Source organism: Archocentrus centrarchus, chromosome 3, assembly GCF_007364275.1.
Source record: "Archocentrus centrarchus isolate MPI-CPG fArcCen1 chromosome 3, fArcCen1, whole genome shotgun sequence".
NCBI lineage: Eukaryota > Metazoa > Chordata > Actinopteri > Cichliformes > Cichlidae > Archocentrus > Archocentrus centrarchus.
In genome coordinates this window covers 5,368,618-5,390,589 of record NC_044348.1, presented here as the reverse complement: position 1 = coordinate 5,390,589, position 21,972 = coordinate 5,368,618, and the positions used below count along the sequence as shown (strand labels likewise).

At 40.2% G+C, this 21,972-nt stretch overlaps 1 protein-coding gene across 1 annotated transcript; it reads right to left on the bottom strand.

The window, feature by feature from the left end:
- Positions 1-4,861: 4,861 nt before the first annotated feature.
- Positions 4,862-21,777, bottom strand: LOC115778075 (paired amphipathic helix protein Sin3a-like). The gene is made up of 21 exons (XM_030726091.1): positions 21,577-21,777; positions 18,663-18,879; positions 18,216-18,407; positions 16,956-17,062; positions 16,499-16,814; positions 16,171-16,422; positions 15,827-15,979; positions 14,808-14,963; positions 14,189-14,275; positions 13,944-14,062; positions 13,568-13,793; positions 12,510-12,626; positions 12,033-12,271; positions 11,740-11,923; positions 10,633-11,215; positions 10,290-10,459; positions 9,843-10,016; positions 9,629-9,721; positions 8,793-8,887; positions 6,335-6,542; positions 4,862-5,323 (listed from the first exon to the last, which is right to left on the bottom strand). The coding sequence occupies exons 2-21, from the start codon at positions 18,855-18,857 to the stop codon at positions 5,105-5,107; spliced, it is 3,885 nt and encodes a 1,294-aa protein (XP_030581951.1). The 5' UTR covers positions 18,858-18,879; positions 21,577-21,777; the 3' UTR covers positions 4,862-5,104.
- Positions 21,778-21,972: the final 195 nt, after the last annotated feature.

Below are 21,972 nucleotides of genomic sequence, written 5' to 3'. Positions count from 1 at the left end.
CATTACCCTGCTGGAAGCAGCCACCAGAAGACGGACATACTGTGGTCACAAAGGGATAGACATGGTCAGCAACAACACTTGGGTAGGCTGTGGCGATAAATGATGCTCAGTTGTTACTAAGGGGCACAATGTGTGCAAAGAAAAGATCCCCCTACACCATTACAGCATCCCCAGCAGCCTGAACTGTCTATACATGGCAGAATGGAGTCATACTTTTGTGTTGTATACACCAAATTCTGATGCTACCATCAAAATATTGCAGCAGAAATTGAGAGTCATCAGACCAGGCAACATTTTTCCAATCCTGATGAATCTGTGCAAATTGCAGCCTCAGTTTCCTGTTCTTTGGTCACAGTAATGACACCTGGCATGGTCTTCTGTTGTTGTTGTAGCCCATCTGCTTCAAGGTCCATTTAGTTGTGCATTCAGAGATGCTCTTCTGCATACCTTCCCACTAAAAGTGAGTTAATTCAATTCAATTCAATTTTATTTATATAGCGCCAAATCACAACAAACAGTCGCCTCAAGGCGCTTTGTATTGTGGGTAAAGACCCTACAATAATACAGAGAAAACCCAACAGTCAAAACGACCCCCTATGAACAGCACTTGGCGACAGTGGGGAGCAAAAACTGACTTTAAACAGGAAGAAACCTCCAGCAGAACCAGGCTCAGGGAGGGGCAGTCATCTGCCGCGACCGATTGGGCTGAGGGGAGAGAAAGACATGCTGTGGAAGAGAGCCAGAGATTAATAACAATTAACGATTAAATGTAGAGTGGAGTATAAACAAAGTAAATAAGGTGAATGAAAAGAAACAGTCTATTGTGGGAACCCCCCCAGCAGCCTAGGCCTATAGCAACATAACTAAGGGATGGTTCAGGGTCACCTGATCCAGCCCTAACTATAAGCTTTATCATAAAGGAAAGTTTTAAGCCTAATCTTAAAAATAGAGAGGGTGTCTGTCTCCCGAATCCAAGCTGGAAGCTGGTTCCACAGAAGAGGCGCCTGAAAGCTGAAGGCTCTGCCTCCCATTCTACTCTTAAGTATCCTAGGAACCACAAGTAAGCCAGCAGTCTGAGAGCGAAGTGCTCTATTTATATAATAAACAGAGCAATTCATTATTATATAATAATAATATAATAATGAATTACAATAGTCCACCCTAGAAGTAATAAATGCATGAATTAGCTTTTCAGCATCACTCTGAGAAAGGATGTTTCTAATTTTAGAAATATTGCGCAAATGCAAAAAAGCGGTCCTACATATTTGTTTAATATGTGCATTGAAGGACATATCCTGGTCAAAAATGACTCCAAGATTTCTCACAGTGTTACTGGAGGCCAAAGTAATGCCATCCAGTGTAAGTATCTGGTTTGACACCATGTTTCTAAGATTTGTGGGGCCGAGGACAAGAATTTCAGTTTTATCTGAATTTAGAAGCAGGAAATTAGAGGTCATCCAGGCCTTAATGTCTTTAAGACATTCCTGCAGTTTAACTAATTGATGTGTGTCATCTGGCTTCATTGATAGGTAAAGCTGAGTATCATCTGCATAACAATGAAAATTGATGCAATGCTTTCTAATAATACTGCCTAAGGGAAGCATGCATAGTGTAAATACAATTGGTCCTAGCACAGAACTCTGTGGAACTCCATAATTAACCTTAGTGTGTGAAGAAGACTCCCCATTTACATGAACAAATTGGAGTCTATGAGATAAATATGATTCAAACCACTGCAGTGCAGTACCTTTAATACCTATAGTATGCTCTAATCTCTGTAATAAAATGTTATGGTCAACAGTATCAAAAGCTGCACTGAGGTCCAACAGGACAAGAACAGAGATGAGTCCACTGTCAGAGGCTGTAAGATCATTTGTAACCTTCACTAATGCTGTTTCTGTACTGTGATGAATTCTGAAACCTGACTGAAACTCTTCAAATAAACCGTTCCTCTGCAGATGATCAGTTAGCTGTTTTACAACTACTCTTTCAAGAATCTTTGAGAGAAAAGGAAGGTTGGAGATTGGGCTATAATTAGCTAAGGCAGCTGGGTCAGTGATGGCTTTTTAAGTAGAGGTTTAATTACAGCCACCTTGAAGGTCTGTGGTACATAGCCAACTAATAAAGACAGACTGATCATTTTTAAGATTGAAGCATCAATAATTGGAAAGACTTCTTTGAACAGTCTAGTAGGAATGGGATCTAACAAACATGTTGCTGGTTTGGAGGAAGTAACTATTGAAGTTAACTCTGAAAGATCAACTGGAGCGAAAGAGTCTAAACAAATACCAGCAGTGCTGAAAGCAGCCGAACATGAAGATAAATCTTTGAGATGGTTATGAATAATTTTCTCTCTAATGTCTAAAATTTTATTTGTAAAGAAATCCATGAAGTCACTACTAGTTAAAGTGAAAGGAATACTCGGCTCTACAGAGCTCTGACTCTTTGTCAGCCTGGCTACAGTGCTGAAAAGAAACCTGGGGTTGTTCTTATTTTCTTCAATTAATGATGAATAGTAAGATGTCCTGGCTTTACGGAGGGCTTTTTTATAGAGCAACAAACTCTTTTTCCATGCTAAATGAGCATCTTCTAATTTAGTGAGACGCCATTAATGCTGCCATCCTATCAGCCTGAAGCAGGCTGGCCTCTGACCTGTGGCATCAACAAGGCATATTCACCCAAAGAACTGCACTCATTGAATATTTTCTCTGTAGATCAGTTTCTGAAATACGTAGATCAGCCTGTCAGGCAACAACTGTGCCAAAGATGCTAAGTGTGACCTTCAACAGGTCATCTCGACAGTGTCTACATGCCTAAATGCACCGAGTTACTGCCATGTGACTGGCTGATTAATATTTACATTAACGAACAGCTGAACACGTGTATCTAATGAAGCAGCCAGTGAGTGCAAGTCTCCTTTTGCTTATTATGAGTCCAGAGTGTGATTTAAAAGCTTACTTCCAACAAATCATAACTGGAATGAAGCCATAAAACAATGGGTGACATTGATGTTTTTAAACTTCTGAACATACTGAGTGACACGATGCCAGAAATGAAAAAAAAAAGTACACCACGAATTGAGCTTCTGTCTACTCAAAGGATAGTTTAATGCCAAACACCATACTAACACTCATGTACAACATCATAAAAGTCAAGAGAAGACACATTAAACATGGTACAAACAAAGTCTTAATGTACAATCAGCTCCCCGGGGCTTCCTGTGGCATTTCATATTAAACACAGTAAATATATATAAAAATAAAAACCTAATTAATAAACTGTTCCAAGATTGTCTGCAGCTGGTTAGGTTACTGACCACTGCCTTAAATGGAGCTCAGGAAAATGTCAAAGGGTGACATGTTGCCAGGCAGCTTCTTCTCTGCACCTCCATCCTGCTCGTGTAATGATCCACATGAAAATTGTTAACAATGAATGAACTGAATGTGTTGAAGTTATTAAGAATAAGTATATTTCTAACGTGAAACATGCTTTCCAGCATTGCATGTGATAGATATCCATCTAATCTCACCTACAATATCTACAGGGCCAATTCCAATTTTATTAAACTGCAGAGAGGAAAAGGCGAAATGCGTAGTTTTTATCCCTCTTTTAAGGGATTACAACATTCACATTTGTACTTCAGCCAAATATATAAACTGACACAAACTGCGACTGAAGGAATTATTGCTTTTTCCTTGATTCTTAATCTGTACACAGCTGACATTCACATATAATACATCAGTCAGTGTTTGCCATCAACACTAGCCTTATTAAAAAACAAAACAAAAAAACCCCCAAAACACTAAAGTATACAGTCTTCATAGGTGACACCACAGAACCTGTCTTACAGATTCTAACCATTTTGTTTAAATACAAGAAAAAGTGGATAGTACTGACGAGACTTCAGTACTTTGAAATAGACATACAGTGTGCTGAACTTCAAAAAAAAAAAGAGAAATTGCTGCTCAGCTACATTCAATCATCTTAAAACCATGAGTCACACTGATGTCTGAGGACTGAAGGGAGAAATGCACAGAATTCATCCAATCATGTAGAAACAACAAGTTTTCTGCTATACAAAGACTTATAGGAACATGTTCAACAGAACAGGAAGAAAAAAAAAAAAAAAAAGTCTCCAACACCCTTTGGTTTAAAAAAAAAAAAAAAAGAGGAAGAAAAAAAGTTATAATTTTTCATTTCTTAATAAAATTCTCTTCAATCTCCAGCTAAAGATTGATACTGCGCTTTTTGATGTACGCTACACCTCAATGACGTCTGTTCACAAAAAAAAAAAAAAAAAAAAAAAAAAAAATCTACTCATATAAACAAAATATTTACACAAAGTGTTTGGGCAGTCATAAATTATTGTACTCGATACACACTGCTGGCACTAATGTCGAGCATCTACCCAGCAGTCAACATAGATGTTTGTGTGTGTATGTGTGTTATTTTAGATATAGTGTGCGTGTGTGTGTGTGTGTGTGTGTAGTATTGCACCTTTACCACCAACAGGAAGAACATTCACAGGCTATACAAGGTTACAGCAGGAACCCACATTAAGTTCCAAGTCCAAGCAGACGCACTTTAACAGGAGGTAACGGGTACTTGTTTTTGCTACCTAAATACAGAAGCTGAGGTTGGTTTGTTTCTCTTTTCTCTAAAATGATGCTCCTCAAAATGAGGTGCTCCTCAAGAAACACTTTTCACTGTTGAGCTGCTGAGTTTTAGTTATGAAAACCTTTAAATTGAATTGCACCATGGAAATAGATACTCTAGGCGTGCTTTTCTCTGTGTAGTCATTTCATGTAAAAATTTGCATTTAATATTATAAAGTCCCCCCCGCCCCCCCCAAAATACACTGACAGCAACATCTGCAAAAAGTTCCATATTTTATGTGCTGCAGAATTTGCAGCATAAGCTTGAAAGACGAATTCCTGAATCGGGTGCAAAAACAATGGAAATTTTACATCCCATTTGGATCAAGGATTGAAAACCCTCACAAAAATTTTGGCAACTGAATCCAGTAACGGCAGCTTGGAGAATTCATCCTTGGCAGTTTGTTGTGTGGAGACATTAACTGCCACAGTTTGCTGAGACACGAGTATTACAGTGTTCTGTACTTCACCCGGTACTTGTTAATGTTGAGATAATGGAGGACCTCTGGGTTGCAAGTGGTGGTGCAGGCTAACAGGCCTTCTTGTCCATCTCCCATGAACCACTTGTGGCTTTCAGCAGCCATGTCGCTGGTCACGTGCTCCTTGGCCCAAGTGTCCAGCCAGGCCTGAAAGCGTCTGTGCAGGCGTGTGTTCACGTGCTGGTGGGACTGAAAGAGACAACAGGAGCACAGCTCAAAGGAAAGTCAAAGAAATGTGCAGAAAGCTGCATGAACACACTCAGTGTGTCCAAACTTCTGACTGGAACTGACACACTGATAATGGAACTCTCTCCAGCGAGGGAGAGCCAACTTATATTTGAGCTTGAGATGCACTGACTCGTTGCAATCTTCTCCTAAACATATGAATCTCAACTTAGAAAAAGAAGGAAAAAAATGCTATAAGAAGAGAAGAAGTTTACATAAAGTTTTCTACAGAGTGTTAGCAATCTCTATGCAGTCCAAAGCTTGGAGTTAGAGAACATCCAACTGTGGGAGGGGATCCTCTCCGGGGAAAGAGCCGAATGATAGTGAACAACAACCTGGCTGAGCGCCTGCGACTACATAAGATATAAGACGGGAAGGCCTAAAAGTAAGAGCTATGGGGTTGTCCTGTAGAAAAACTGATTGCGGATGTTCCATCAGAGATATTGAAAGACAGAAAGAGAGAGGGAAAGACACACAAAAAAAAAGAAAAATGCTAAAATAAGTTGCCAAATGTACTTGGGCTTCCTGCCCAGGTAAAGTCTGCATGTGGGAAACACAGCTATTGTGTGTCTCAAAAGACTCTTTAAAATAGCTCCTTTCATATTATTCTCATCCATCAAGAATTAGATATGAATCAAGTGAGCATTATGTTTGATGAGAAAAATGTGGAAGAGGCCGTTTTGAAGAGTTCATCATAGTACGAGACGTGAGTTTTATAAGACTTAGCTTTAAAAAACAAAATAAAACAAACCCCACTCCAATCTAAGAGTTTGACATGAAATATTCAATATTCAAAACCTTTTTCATCTCTGGCCATTACAAAAACTGCCGCACAACCACACAGGCAGACTTAAGTATTTCTGGTTTCCTTATAATTCCTTACTATCCAATTCTAGCATTGATGCTTATCAAAGAAGACTTGGAAAAAAAGACAAACTGAATGGCAAACATACGCCTCTTATTTTCAGCTCTTACCTGATGAGCCCGTGTGAGCGCTGTGTGCCTGTACATGTAATCTTCTGACTTGCAGACATAAACCATCTTGTAGGAGTTGAGCTTGAACATGCACTCCATCTTCAGCTCGCTGCTGCCGTCCTGCGACTTGTCCGAGGAGCCTTTGGTCATTCTCTCCTGTTGCAGCTGCTCCCATCCTCTCTGGCACTTTCTTATCCGTCTCAAATTCCTAAAAGGCCAAAAGAGATCGACAGCCATGAATAATACTGACTAATGCTACAGAGAATCTCTTGATTACTTCAAACATCAAAAGAAGGTGTCACATTTTTACAAGGAAATGTCTAATTTCACTTGAGAAAGTTTACAATTTTGTGCTTGACAGTACGCGCTGATCAATTTTACAGCCTAGGATGTGCGGTCAGTGGCAATACACATGACTTGAAACAAATTTGAGAACAATATTTCCAAATTTGAGAGGACTGTCCCTTTAAAAGAATTATTTTTAAACCCATGCATTCCAACTCACCAAGAAAGAGGGTTAATTATTTAGGGAGTCAAATCATTCGTGGGAAATGTGGATCTATAAGAGCAGCAGAGGCAGCAGTCGTCATTTCTCTGTACAGCGCACTTCCGTTGCACAGCCACATTTTTCAATCTGAATATGCTTTGCAAACACAATTGGATTTATCCCGATTTTGTGCAGGCAATAAAAAAATGCAATTATTCACCCCACCTGAATGAAAGGTTTAAATGTGTACTTACCACAGAGGGTAAAGGTGAGCGAAGACTGAAACCATGAAGCATTTTTTTGCATTCAGGGCTCCACTTAAAAGACATGAAAGTGAGGCCAATTTCAAGTAAAAACTGTTACATAACAAAACACTAAAAGGAAACTGTTGCCTGACCAGATACCAATCCAAAATATGAGCTGAGAACACGTCAATGTCTTTGACCAGTGTTATGAAAATGAGATGAAGACCCAACAGAAGTGGAAAAAAATTTCAGTCGCTGAAAGATTTTTTTTTTTTTTTTTGGTGTGAGCAAAGGCCAATTCGTTTTCATCTCTCGTGCTGCTGATCTCTCATAGATTTGATGAAAGAAAAAAGAAGACATGATGTGGGTGAGCCCACTGAGAAATCATAGTCAGATTTATGCAATGGGTTAAAAAAGAGAAAACTTAAGAGCAAATTATTATTATTACTTTTTTGCCTTTTAAGAAGTTGTTTGATACATATATGGTAATGGACAGCCATCTCAAAGTAACAAGAAAAACAAAAACAAAAGAGAACAAAAACACTAAAAAAAAGAATGAGCGACGGGTTTCATGTGCAACACTCAGCCACGCCTTCATGCTCAGCTCTGAGGTGTCAGGAAAGAAATACACCAACATATGAACATACAATTTAGACAATCATTTTATTTACAAACCCTACTCCTCTGTACAAGTGCTGCAGATAATGTGCTTAACCACAGTTAAAAAACAAAACAAAAAACAAAACCTAAGTAATCTCTTTCAAACCAGGAAGAAAAAATTATTAAAAAAAAAAAAAAAATTATAAAATAAATCTCACCGACAACAAAAAGTTGCAACGGGAGTGCACCGCTTCCCCTGAAAATTGTTACAAACATAACACTGGGCATAACAGTTTTAAACAAATAAACATTTGAACATTTACAGTTTCAGACAGTGATTAAGTCACATACAGGATCTGATCTGAATACAATCACAAAGGGCATGATAAGGAAACCATGACTTCCCTTCTCTTCTTTTAACAAAGTTTCTCTCAAACTCAGTTTTTCTCAAACATCGCAGGAAAATAAAATGGAACAAACGTTTTTTTGCCTTAAGGTTTTTGCATTCATTGACTTCTGTTCTTGCATCACATAATGATTCATCGCTTCAAGTCAATACAATGTGAATAATCAAACCAATGATTCTTTTCAGCACTCTAAGGGGGAAAGTTCAAAACCCAACAATCAAGCCAAAACCCATCTATAAAAACCTTACTAACAATAAATAAAATTCCTATTAAAAAGGAATTGAATCAATAAATAAATAAATTCATTTAAAAAAAAAAAAAGAAAAAAAAAAAGATGATAATGTAAAGTGCAATCTTCCATGTGAGGCAGAGGTCAGAAATGGAAAAAGTTAAATTTAACGGCCAGTGAGATTCTTAACTGGGGGGGGTGGGGGGGTTCAGGCACTGCAAGCACAACTAATAACTCCTCAAATTTTCTCTCACAAAAAAAGCAGCACTCTTACATCCAACCCGTTTCTTTTTTGTTGTTGTTTCTTTTCTGCAATTAGCTTTCGCAGTCAGGCTTGTGCTGTAGTGCCTCTGTTTCTATCTTGGAAAATGACTTGTGTTTTGGCAGTTGGTTTGTCTCGGCAACAGTTGAGTGGCTGCTCAGCTGACTAGAGCCTCAGGACAGAAGCTTAAAGTGTGCAGACAAGAGGGAGACATGGCTGGAGCCTCACCTGGGGAGGAATACTGGCTTTTGGGCCAGATGCTCACGCAGCTCTGGAGATGAGGAATCTGAGTTCAGGTACCTGCCTACGTAGTCTGACCACTTCTGTGGAGGACAGAGCAGAAAAACAAAACAGCCATGTAAATAACATATAGACATATTTAGATTTGCTATAAAAGCAGGCTGCAAGTTATAGCCTTTAAATCTGCAACATTTGACCTTTAATAAAAGTGCTTCCTCATTGCTAGAAGGGTAGGTTCACTCACAAAACAGTGTAAAAATGAACAGCCAACACTTGTTTGTAGTGGTACATGTGTATGTTAACCACTAAGTACAATTAATTTATAGTGATTAAAGTAGTTTAATATTGGGGTGACAGTACCCTAAAGATTTTTTTTTTTTTTGGTTTAAGGTGAGTATGGTCACAATTATTAAAAGAATGCATCTTATGTGTTACACCGCTTGGAAATCTAACATGACTTCATCCAATGCAGTTCTAATATGTTCTGTATCTATTGGCAATTCTTATATAAAAACTACTAATCACTGCACAGAAAAGAGAGACCATCAATATTATATGACAAACTAAACTGACAAAGCACAACAAAACAGCATTTTCTGATATGTCCAAAACTAGAGTTAATATTCTAGTTGTAGGGGCACTGGTGCTTGACAATTTGTTAAATTGTAATGTCAGAATATTACCTGATAATCAAGTGCATCAACTTAAATTCTAGGAGGACAAAACATATTAAAACATATGTGAAGCAATGCCATATCGCCATCATACATACTGCAGGGCAACCTAAAACTGGTGAGTGCATGAATTGTACTTGTGGGTCTTACTTCTGCCTCTGCTGGCTCATCAGAGTTTTCCTCTTCTGTGTCCAGGAGCTCCACTGCCAGGCTGACAGATCCTCGGCTCTTCATGAACATCAACTGGACAAAACGAGGCAACAGGAGCAATTATAAGAGAGAGAAAAACAAAAAAGGCTTTGGGGGATAAAAGTGGTTTAGACTGATGGAAAATATCGTCATTCATTTCTGCGCTTTTTGGTACCTTGAAGCAGTTCTCATCGAGCATAAGCTGCTCTGCTTTGCGTTGGTAGCCCCCCTCTGCTGTGGCCCTCGATGCCTGCATGGGCAGCGTGCCCCCCGTGGCTTTATTGGAACTCTCGCTCAGGTACAAGTCCGTTACACGCACAGACACATCATCAGTGACAAGGTGCTGGAGCTGTAAAAGTAGGTTAGTATGCAACAGGTGTGTCCACATCAGCAGGCAGACTCAAAGCAATAGCAACACATTCAGTGACTGAAGGGGTCTATATTTGGTCAGCCATCAGAGTCATTACTTGGTTTTGAAATGAGGAGTATGCATGTTTTATTTATTCTATTGGGAGCTTTTTGTTTCACTCTTTGTGTTCTCCTAGTGAAAAGTAAATGTAGAAATAAGTGAAGATTTTGTGTGATAAATAAAATAAGACAATAACATCTTAAATGCGCTGACCTGCCGGACAATGCTCTGGATGAGTTTGTCCATGGTGAAGGCAACGTAGGCATGGATAGTAAACATCTCCCTCAGGGAGTCTTCGTACTGAGCCGGCTCCATGTTCCCATCCAAAAGATTACGAACCATTTCCAAAAACACTGAGTAATAGTCTTCCACATCAACATCCACTGCAGATTGAAAATACATGTGGTAAGCAATAAATGGAGAAATTGAGGAACATGATATACCAGGACTATATCAAATATATTAGTAAAGACAGAGAGCTTAAGCAAAACTGTCATAAATAATAAAGCATAAATAAAGCAAAACCTAAAAATTAAAAAGCCAGTTTCTCACTTACTTGGCTCCTTCATCTTCAGCTGGATGGCTGGATTTTCATTTTTCTCCCTTTTCAGCCCCAACACTTCTCTTTCCCACTCTCGCTCACGAGCATCCTCTTCTATCTGCTTCTCCGCTTGCCCGTAAATTCGTAACAAACGAGAGCAGAGGATGTGGTGAAGACGAAGGAAGACATACCAGTAGTTGTTCACGTAGAACAAGTTATAGGCATCATCGGTGCCCCGGAGCTTCTGAGCTGCCGTGTTGCCGAACAGGAGCTTGGACTTTGATGGGCTTCTGCTTGGCAGACCATTGTGCTTCTTGGTGCCATCTTGATCCATCTCCGTGTCGTCTTCGTCCTCCTCTTCCTCCTCCTCCACGTCAGAGAGCTCACCTCGCCGTGCAAACAGCAGGTCAGGGATGAAGTGGTGGATTATCTGTTTGATCTTGCACTTGTCTTCTTTCTGGATGCCCACTTGTCGTTTGACGTGGTGAATGATAAGGGAAGCAGCATCCTCTAGGATTTGGCTGTCGTCATAGGTCAGGGTCATGTGTGGGCCGGTCGATGGCGGTGTAGCAGATTCCTCTGATGCTCGCTCCTGGCGCTACAGGACACATACAGGAGCAGATTAGACTGAATGTATGTGCAAGTGAAAAATTAACCAATATCAGCAGACTGCATCAAAAAAAGTACCAACAATTACATTTAGGGATGCATAATACACAACAATAAAGGGCAGCATTATTGGTTGACACCAAGATAACTGCAGAAAACTCTTATAGACTGAGATATTCCAGTCCTCTGTCCTCCCTCTGCTACTGAGATATGAAAAGACTAAATGTTTTGGTACCTTTGAGATGCTTTTTAAAAGGCAATAAACTTAGTATCAATTAGTCTACATATTATGAATAATGAATAATTTTTGCAATAATTTTTCCTGCATGTTAATTGCATCATTTACTTTGGAGATTACAAAGTCTCTAAAAACTAGAAAGATAAACTTGTCCATAAAAAAATATCCAGTCTTTGCCTTTGTAAGATTAATATCATCACAATTATCCCGCACTGCCTCTAAACTTCCACATTGGTGCTTCAAATAAATAATATAGTTTAAAACAATTCACTTACTTCATCATATAACATCTCAATTTCATTGAGCAAGGTCTTTGAACGTAATACTTTGGTGTCATTCTGCTTGAAGTTAATGCCTTGATGGTCAAGTGACTTCAGGTAATACTTTTCATTTTGCTCCCGCCAGATTTTGTTGAAGCCCCTCTGGGCTTCTCTCCACTCCTCATCCTTCATTTTTAACCTGAAAATAAAAGAACACAGTGGGGTACAATCTTAAGTGGCTCTAAACCAAATGTTATCAAACTGTAAAGGCCTGAGCTGAGGAAGATACACTACAGTCTTACTGTTACCTTTTCAGCACTATGGGGACAGACACAGCAGGGTTCCTCTTGAGCCCATCAATAATGTCTTGGGCTTTGTCACCATATATCCTCTGGATAGCTTTGCGGTGAATGACCTCTGAAGAGCCGCCCATTGTGTTGTCCAGCTTGAAGCGTAGCTGCTCCTCTGCTGACATACGAGAGAGCCTTCGCTGCACTGTCTCCAGGGCTCGTATTGTGGCAAGGTTGGTCTCCAACACAATATCCAGCTAAACAAGATACAATCACATTAAAATGAATAATTTAAATAGAACCTGATTTGGAAATGGGTACCTACATTGGAAATGTACCAAGTTCTTGCTGTGATTTTCTGACTCCTGAGCAAATTGCATCTTACCGACATTTGTGTCACCATACAAGAAACTCCATCCCCTCCATCTTCTTAACACCTTCTCCAACTAGGGTTAATTTTAAATTTAAAGCATGTGTGGACTGAGTATTTCTTACCTCAAAGCGCTCATCTTCACATCTGTAAATGTGTTCCTCATACTGAGTCTTCTTGGAGCTCACAAAAGTGGAGTCCTCAGACCATGAAGGAAATGACACCCACGTGTCATTCAAAACCTGAAACAGGATGTTAACTTGTTAAATTACCACGTACAATGAAAACACATTACTGTTGCTTTAAATAGGAGTAGCACTTCATATACACATAGCAGTCGTATAGAAATGAACAAAAATGTAACAATCTAGTTAAAAATGTTTAAAAACATTTGTTAATCAATACGTGATTCAGTATAGATCATATTTATATAGGAAAGATCCTAACATGTTCTCTGGGCACTTTATATATTAACCCTTTACAGCGGCGATCGCCACTGAGGCACCTTTTACCTGCCCTTACTTGCCGTGAACAGCTGTTTAATGCCGAGCGTATCACAGCTGAAACGTCTGATCAAACACACTTTGATTTACCGTAATTACATGACCGTTTGTCCTATCGGAAAAATTCAATCAGTTTCTGAAAGCTGAGAAATTACACTTCACACGCAACATAAGATTAATGTAGTACTTTTTTACAGGAAGTTGACGAATGGTGGCGTTAAGGGATTAGTAAATGAAACCCCATGATTTTCCATAAGCCAGCACTTGAAGTGAGGGGAGAGAATGTGGCATCTTTTTAAAATGTAAGGATTAACCCTTTTGGATATTTGCATAAACAATGAAAAAAAAAACCTTTAATCACCTGTAATAGAGCAATTCAAATCAAAGCAATCCTAAATAAACAAATTGCATTGCATTACTTCTTCTGTTTAACAGTTTAGTGATCATTAACACTTCCATCAACCCACTGATCCACTAAAAAGTTTTACTGACATCTGGTACCTGCTGAATTAATATTTAATTACAAGCACCAACTGAATGCAACACCAGTTCTTGCTGCATAGGATACTGTTCAAGCCAAATACATTAGTTATTGTATCTGGTACGCCCAGGAGAAAAAAATAAAATGGATACTATAAGACAAATACCTTTAATAAAACAAACTTCCTTTAGGGGCTCACCTCTCTGCACAGTGGTGTTCTTCCTGTGCACTTGGGCTGCTGGAAACTCTTCGGCAGTGCTCTATAGCTGGACCCCAGCTTCTTGCAGGAAGCATAGTCGATCTCCATGGCAATGCCCTCTGTCGCACGCTCCTTGGGTAAACACTCTGCATGGCTCGACTCCCCGTGGCTGGACTCCCGGTAGCCCAAGAAGTTTTTAAACCACGTGAAGAGCTCGGGGAATTTTCTGTCACAATGTATGTGAAATACACAAGTTATTGGTGAGGCTCGGGGTCGAGAGAGAAGAAACTTAAAATACTGATCCTGATTTACTTCATAGAAAATCTGACCACAGGCAACTGCAGCACCTAAACACTATGTGTATGTTTAAACTCACCCAAGAAATGGGATAACTAACTGGACCAGTTCAGTGCGTGAAATGACTTCCTGGTTGAAGATGTGCAAGCAGCGCAGGAAGTTGTCATATGCCTCGGAGCTCCGAAGAGCCTTCTTCACCTGTTAAAGCGTTTGCAACCATGACAAATAAAGCAAAATGTGATTCATTTTCCCTTAAGATGATTTTGTGAGAGATCACAGATTAGTCAAAGTCTTTATACTAGTGCTGAACGTGACAATACCGACCTTCTCGAAGAACATAGTTTCAGTGCTGGTGCTGTGTTTGCTGACTTCACTCATGCCATGGTCCTTCCCCATTATTTTAGGTTTCTTCTGCAATGGTATAGAGAAATTTTGACTGTTGGAGGCCCTCATGAGTCTGAGGCTTGGGTAGATTTTAATTACCCCAGTTGAGAATTTGTCTGATAAATAACAGGTACTACTAATACAATCTAATAAAAATGCTGTACAGCAAATCCTACTTTTGTAAAATTTCGTGTTCTGCTTTTATTGAAACTGTCTGGAGGCTGTAATTCTGGAGCAAATGTGTTATAAATACTTAACTGCAGGGTTTTTAATTTAGGATCTCACTGATTGAAACACAAAAAGGCCTGAAAAAAAAGGCCAATTTCACTTTACATGTAATTAATATAGAATATGAAAGATTACCTTTTTGAATAAATTACAAAAAGAAATCAAGCTTTTCACAATATTCTGTTTTCTTAGATGCGCTAGTACTACAACTAACAAAAAACAAACCCAAAAAAAAAAAAAAAAAAGTACAAAACAACAGTTGAATATACAGCACCAGTCAATGTGAGTCCAAACCTCTGTATGCAGAGTCAGAATGTAGATGGGTGCATACCTTCACAGGTGGCGTGATGCCTATGCCTGAGGGTCTCCTGATCGGGAGGCCATTCTGGCTCAGCCTCTGCTTGTTGTTCAGTAAGTGTCTCTTTACTGTGCCACCATGATCATTACGGACCGACTCAGCCCTGTCTGGTGTTGTTTTGCTCAGCAGCTGAAAAATGCCAGCACACATGACCTCAACAAAGTGAGATAACAAAATTTAACAGTATGCAAAGAAAATTATGTAAATACCATTGACTTGTTTAAGGGGACCTGTGCTTCTCACTTCCAGCTTCATATTTTTATTCTTGGGCTCCACTAGAATAGCTTTGTGTAATTCTGAGCTCAAAATAATGTGTCATACAGTACGCTTCAAGCCAAATTTGTTCTGCTTGGCTCAAAGCTGCTTGTTTTCCACAAACAGTAAAAATCTATGAACCTAAAAAGCATAACTTCTAGTTCTTGAATGGAACTGTGGAGCTGATCGTGGCCACTAAATGTGCTTGAGTACCCAGCAACAGCTCTCTACTCTCTCTATTACTACACTTTGTGTCTGTGTGTGTTGCACAGAGCAGATACGGAAAGCAGGAAGTCCAACACAACAATGGCAAACAACGGCCAACTGAAACACTGAAACTGAAACACTGAAACACTGCCTGCATGGTAAGAACTCTTATGAAGGACAGAACAAAACCATGTTAGGGGTGAAATGACACAGACCTGAGTGCAGCCTCTGAACAGTAAACAAGGGAATTTCTTTTAGAAGAATGATGCATCATCACACCAACAGAATTTCAAAGGCTTAAAGAATCAATAACAAGGTGCACTGAAGCTGACCTGATAGCACACAGTGGACCGACACCACTGAAACTCTTTTAATGTCAACGATAAATGAATTTGACCCAATGCAAACAACTGGCTTTAGGAAATACCGAAGACATTCTTTTATACAAGGCTGTAGCAACTCCTAGTGATACCCTGTGTATTTGCAGGGGTATTTAACAGAAGAATTGGCCATGATGTATGGAGACTCACCGCTGAGCTGTTTGCATCGGGCAGGAACTGTCCAAACTCAGACAACAGGTCCTCCTGGTTCTTGAAAAGCCTTGCCACTTGAGTATAAACCTCCTGCTCAGTCAGTGCAGGGGTGTAGTTACCTCCAGCTTCTTTAGCATTTCGTTGTTCCTTCTAGAAAATATATAATTTTACAAATACATATTCATAAAATTATATTTAATAAATATATATTGATATAATTAAAGTTCATTTTTTAGGTGTTCTTTTTGGGGTTTTTTTTTTTTGCAATGGAATGTAAAGCTGTTTTTGCAGGAAAAAAAAAAAGTCTGAATAATAGTTTACTGGTGTGTGTATTTCCTTGCCTGGTATGTGTGCAGGATTTCCAGGAAGGCCTTGTAGATGTCAGGCTGACCCTGGAAGCGGTTTTTGATCTTGTTGACATAATTTATAGCATGGTTAAACTCCACAGGTTGGTTGCTCTGAATGGGCGGCCCACTGGATGGTGTGCTGCTGACCGGAGTGTGGGACTGAACTGAAGGTGAGCGTGGCGAGGCGTAAGATGGGATGGATGGATTGGGTTGGCTGGTGGGTGTATGGGCTGGAGACTGAATTGGCTGTTAACAACAAAGGGAAAGGTTATTTAATGTCCACCCTACAACATCCAACTAGATAAAGAACAATGTTATCTACCTTGCTGGTTTTATTTGGAGCAGGCTGAGCAGGGATAAGTGGGGCGGTGGTAGTGTGTGAGGCGGCCTGTGGCAGACTCTGGTGCTGGTGGTGGCTCACGGGTTGGCTGGGTGCTCCACTTGCAGGGATGTTCTGAACAGAAACACCGTGCGGTGTGATGTAGTGGATCTGACCTGGCGTGGTCACATTGACTAAATCGTTGGTTTGAACTTCAATCTTATATCCAGGTGGCAAGAAAGTGTTAAAACCCATGATTAGGTCTGGGTGACCCTTGAAGAGTTGGGACACACGGTTGATGACTCCAGGAGTGTCTATGCTGTAGTAATAGAACAAGTTATAGTACTTTAGTTTCTAACACACTGTCACTATTATTTAGGTATCATTTTGCATTTATCATGTTAAAATACCAGATTTTCTTCAGATGTTGAGGAAAACTGGCAATAAAATTATAACTCACCTCTGCGACTTGAACTCTTTCATGATATCAAGGAAATCATTATAAACTTGTGGTTGGTTCCCAAACTGCAGTTTTACTTGATCCAAATAAGACAAGGCATCTTCAACCTACAAAATATACATTAGAGAAAAGACTGTCAGATGACCCAAACCAAAACTGAACAATGACGAACCACCAAATGCAAAATAAACACAGCATCATATAAAGCTGCTCAACTACAGTAAAAGCCCTGTTTAATACATGCAATTTACCGGGGAGTTTGTTTAACTTTAAACATAATTCAAATGAAAAATAAACAAATAAAAAAAAGAAGTGCCCTGACTAGGCAATGGTTTCCGACTGTAGAGCAACGGCTGGTCTTTGCTGGGCCAAAACCTACACTGTGGGATGTCTGCAGTGGTAGACAGGAGATCTGCACATTAGACTCAGGGTGAGCAACTATGGAGGCCAGCCAACTGCTGCACATTGCCGAATGTGGCCAATGTATAAGACCCTGAAGACACAGGCAGCTGCAGGCAATTTTTAATAGGTTTTACAGGTTCATCTTCATAAATATTGTGCATTTTTAGCTCCCTGTCTATCATCTCTGGTCTTGTTACCACTACCATACCATTTTATTTATAAAGCACTTTTAAAAATAACAGGGCTGACCAAAGTGCTGTCCAATAACATCACACATAAAAAACCAAAACAGGTCAAAAGGCAATGAGATACAGAAATAAAACAAAGGTGTAAGAGATTAAATAAATAAATTGTTGCTCTAAGCAGTGAGTGTGAGCTTTTAGGGATGGAAGAAATTGCACTGCTATAAAGGATGAATGCAAAAAAAAGTAATCATTTCATCCTGATGTTTCTTTTTTGAACTGCTGGAAGCCACAATCGTAATTGAGAATTAAAATCCGAATGAACACCCAACCCTAGAAACAGATAAGTAAAAAGTTTTAGGATACTTAAGACAAGCCATGTCTACACATACGTTAGCTTCAAGACTATTTTTCCCTTTTTTGTCTCGTGTACTGGACTTTGATTACCTCTAAATTGAGGTTGAACAATATGCAACACCATATACCTGAATACCTCCTGTGTAGAAACAGAGGAGCTTGTTGCTGCTCTGCAAAACACACTCCTCACTCTACCCTGTCACTATATAAACACAATCTAATGTTAAAGATCTTGCTTTGTGCCTTTGAGCACTTGGCACAAACTGCTGTTTTGGTTTATTTGGAGCTCATGTTTTAATATATTTGACAGCGCGGATACCTTCAGTCGCTGAAACTGCTGCTGTCCTTGGGCTGAAGGCATGGGTGCAGGCGGATGAACATGACCTTGGACCACTGCAGGGCCCTGTGACGGGACTGCTAGACCATGTGAGTGGGGACCAACATGTGGCGCAGTATTGTTGTGTCCATGACCATGCCCATGTCCACTTGTGCTCTGAGGCATTGTAGACACCTTTGAGGAAGAAAGACACAAGGTTAACCACGCTGCCAGCAGGAAACTAAATATTAAACACATTTTTTAAATAATGTTGCTTTTCTAAGAGAAGCCACTTCTTCAGACAACCAACCCTAGCGTTTTTCTTTATTTGGGTCATCTCAAAAGATTTTTAACCAATTTCTGTATCCTCATTTTTGCTGGGTAGAAGTTAATTTAGGACCCATCTGAAATCTAAACACTTCCACAGCAAACTCTGCTCATTTTTCATACCTGGTAGCCCTGGGGGAGAGAATATTGGATGCTGGTTGATGGCTGCATCTTGTCTGCAGCTGCCTCTATCACAGTAGGGGCCGGGGCAAGGGCCCGGTGCTGGAAGTTTTCTGTAATTCCTTGTGTTTGAGGCTGGTGTAATAGCTGCTGCTGAGGCGCGAGTATTGGTTCTTGGTCCTCCACACGCCTCTTCATTATATACACATACTCAAGGGAGCTAAAGGGAGAAAACACAGATTGGCAATTTACAGGGGATTGGCACTTGCTAGTCTTTGAACTTTAAAAACAAAAAAAACTTTCAAGCATTCTTGAAGATTCAGCCGTGCACACACAGTAATAATTTTACAAATCATTATCCAATGCAAAGAAATCAACTTTTTAAACAAATTCAGAATTAGTGCGGCATCTCAACTTTAACAAGCAACTTGCAGAAGTGTTAAGTGCAACATGCCTGTTAGCTTTTTCCCCTCTGTACCCAAATGAATGTTTGAGATCTTTGGGAATCCACACAGCAGCTTCCAAAGCAGTTTAATATATCGACTCCACAGCATGCTACTGCAATAACATGGATAATAAATTGCTCTGAAATGTTTTAACAGTGACAACAATAATAGGTACTCTATGTTTTCGCTTCAGTCCCTAAATTTATGAAGTGTATCACATCGGGTCTTTTAGGATGTGATAGAAGTGTTAATTAAATGCAAAGATCATCTTGGATGAGAATGATCTTCACTATAAAGCGCTCCAGTAAAGCTTTTCTTGTAAGCGTCACACCGATACCTAACAGTAAGAAATATTAAGACAACTGATGACAAGTGGCTTAATCATTAGGCTTTAACCAGTGGCTCCAAAACAGCACTCTTCTGGCATAGCTAAACTCTGAATGTGAAACCAGCTGCTCTGCCTCATTATGCTTCCTCAGCGTACACAGAGACTTTACACAAGGACTTAAATGAGAGATGGTAAACACAGTGCAGTGGTATTTGGTGGTTTTCTGAGTCCTGGTTTAACTGACAGATGAATTCCTCAGCCATTACAGTGGCATATTTTAACTGACCTGTTTTTATTTATTACTACATTAGTCACTGAGCTATTATACAATAAACAAGTGCAAATACTAACGCCCTCAACAAAAATAAAAAAAAAAGCTACGAGCAAAAATTATTTTTAAAGGCTGTCCCTAAATAGATACACCATCGTGCTCAGCAGGCTGGCTAGGGACCGTCTTTGAAAAGGCACTGAGGCGGAGTGACGCTGCCAGAGTCATTTATTGAATTTAGAGAGACGAATGATAAAATTGACGTTCAGTGCACATGTAATGTTTCCTAAATATCTTTTATTTCTTTAATGAGACAATGTAACACAAATACAAGCCTATTGCTTAAGCCATCAATTCTCCTAAAAGTGTGATTTAAAAATGTAAACATCGCAGTTTCCCGTAAAAGCTTACGGCTTTGTGATTTTTTTAATTGAAAAAAAAAAAAAGAAGCAAAAAACAAACAAACAAACAAAAAAACAAACAAACATGGGATTTATCTTGAGAAAACATAACTTAATCCCTCAATCCCGTAGCTCCAAGCACAGCGCCTCCATGTGTGTACAGAAAATACATTTATCGACGGTCCCTGAGCTAACGTCACCGCAGTTGCTCAGAGAGAGGAGACACTGTGCCTCACTGCCGCGCACAACCAATTTCGGAAAGCACGGCGGCTATGCGTACGGTCTTCATTCGCCGAGATCGTGTCTGTCGCATATCCAGCTTCAAAATTTCCACGCCGAAACGCTAAATAGATACCACAGACAGTAAACCGTGGCAAAATTGGTTAAGTAGGGCGAAGAAAAACCTGAACATTTAGCTGCCAATCACCGTTTTACAGGCACGTAGGCGCTGTCTCTGCCTCTCTCTCTGTCGCTGACTAGCCCTGCCGGATCCCCTCCCCCTCTCTCTCCCAAACACCGAGCTTGTAAGGCTATCGGTTTTCATGGAGCTGACCGCTTTCGCTAGTCTGATGGCTGACGTTGACTTCAGTCCTAGCTTTAAAGTTATATGGCAAGCAAGGTAACCTCTGCTTCGTGCAGACTGCCGGTCAGTTGTTAGATAAAACCAGAAAATATCGGTTTGTCACAGCCGGGTGTTCGCCAGCAGTTCACAGTAAACGGGACTCTTACTAAAACAGATGAGCTAAACATACTGGCTATCTTACGTTACCCTTGCTGTTGGGTAGAAGCCGTCGAAAAGGGGGGAGGGGGGGAGAGCGAAAAAAACAGCAATGCCCAATTGCATCAGATAACGAGGCAGCAATCGATGGCTTGGTTTGTAACGCACGGGCTACCGGTACCATTGCGGTAGTTGAATTAAGTTTCACGGTCAGTAATTAATTTGGCCATGCTAGGTGGTTAGCTTACGAAGAACACCAGCTAGCTAACAAGCTAACACTCTGCACTGCTAATGCAAATGTCGCATAAACGGCAAGTTAAGCAAGAAGTTCCAAAAAAGATTTATTTTCCCCCAACAAAAACTACTTACCTGGGAGTTACGTTACTCTCATATCACCCCCGACCCAGCAATAAAAATCTGTTACAGCCAGAACAAACTGAGATCAAAAATACATGTTGTCAGGTTAGCCTGTGAGCTAATTCATGGTCGCCGCTCTTGGGTTGCTAACCCCACTAACGACTTGGCTTCACTAACTTGTCGACACTGCAAGCTAACGTAATCGCGAATAAAACCCCACGTTATTCTGCAGCAAGACGAAAATACACCGAAATGTTTCCGTCACAACAGAAATCAACTAGTGTTGGCTCACTATTTGGAGGCTAGGCAAGGTTATTTAGTAGCTAAGCGATTGCTACGTTAGCACAACAACCATCTCATTACTACAGTCTCTCCGGCTAGCCCACCACTTTAACTTACCATAAGCGACCGCCACCAGCAACAACTTTGACCCACCAGTGGAAGGGACCTCGACCAGCACACCGCTACTCGTACATTCACCCGGTGGTGACGGAAAGCGAAGTTTTAAGAAGTGGTCGCAATTGTAAATGTGGAAAATCAAACTGGCCGTAGCGGCTACGTCGCTAACAACAGTGTGTATGTGAAGCGGCTGTTCCGTGAACATAGAGGCGTGTCTATCGGGAAGGCGGGCTGGTCTCCTCCCAGTCTGAGCGGGGATTGGTCAGCTCTGCAGAATAAAAACAAATACAGTGAAGGCGATGGGCCGCTGCCGTATCTTTGGTTAAAGGCGTCTGTGGTCAGGCCAAGTGCAGGGTCATCTGTAGCAGCTTCCCTTAGACATATATGCTGCAATAT

Excerpts from the sequence above, each read along its gene's own strand:
- LOC115778075 (XM_030726091.1), bottom strand. The coding sequence starts at position 18,857 with ATGAAGAGGCGTGTGGAGGACCAAGAACCAATACTCGCGCCTCAGCAG. Across the intron at positions 18,408-18,662 it reads CTCTCCCCCAGGGCTACCAG|GTGTCTACAATGCCTCAGAG; the intron begins GTATGAAAAATG and ends TCTTCCTCAAAG. Across the intron at positions 11,924-12,032 it reads GTCCCCATAGTGCTGAAAAG|GTTAAAAATGAAGGATGAGG; the intron begins GTAACAGTAAGA and ends TTTTATTTTCAG.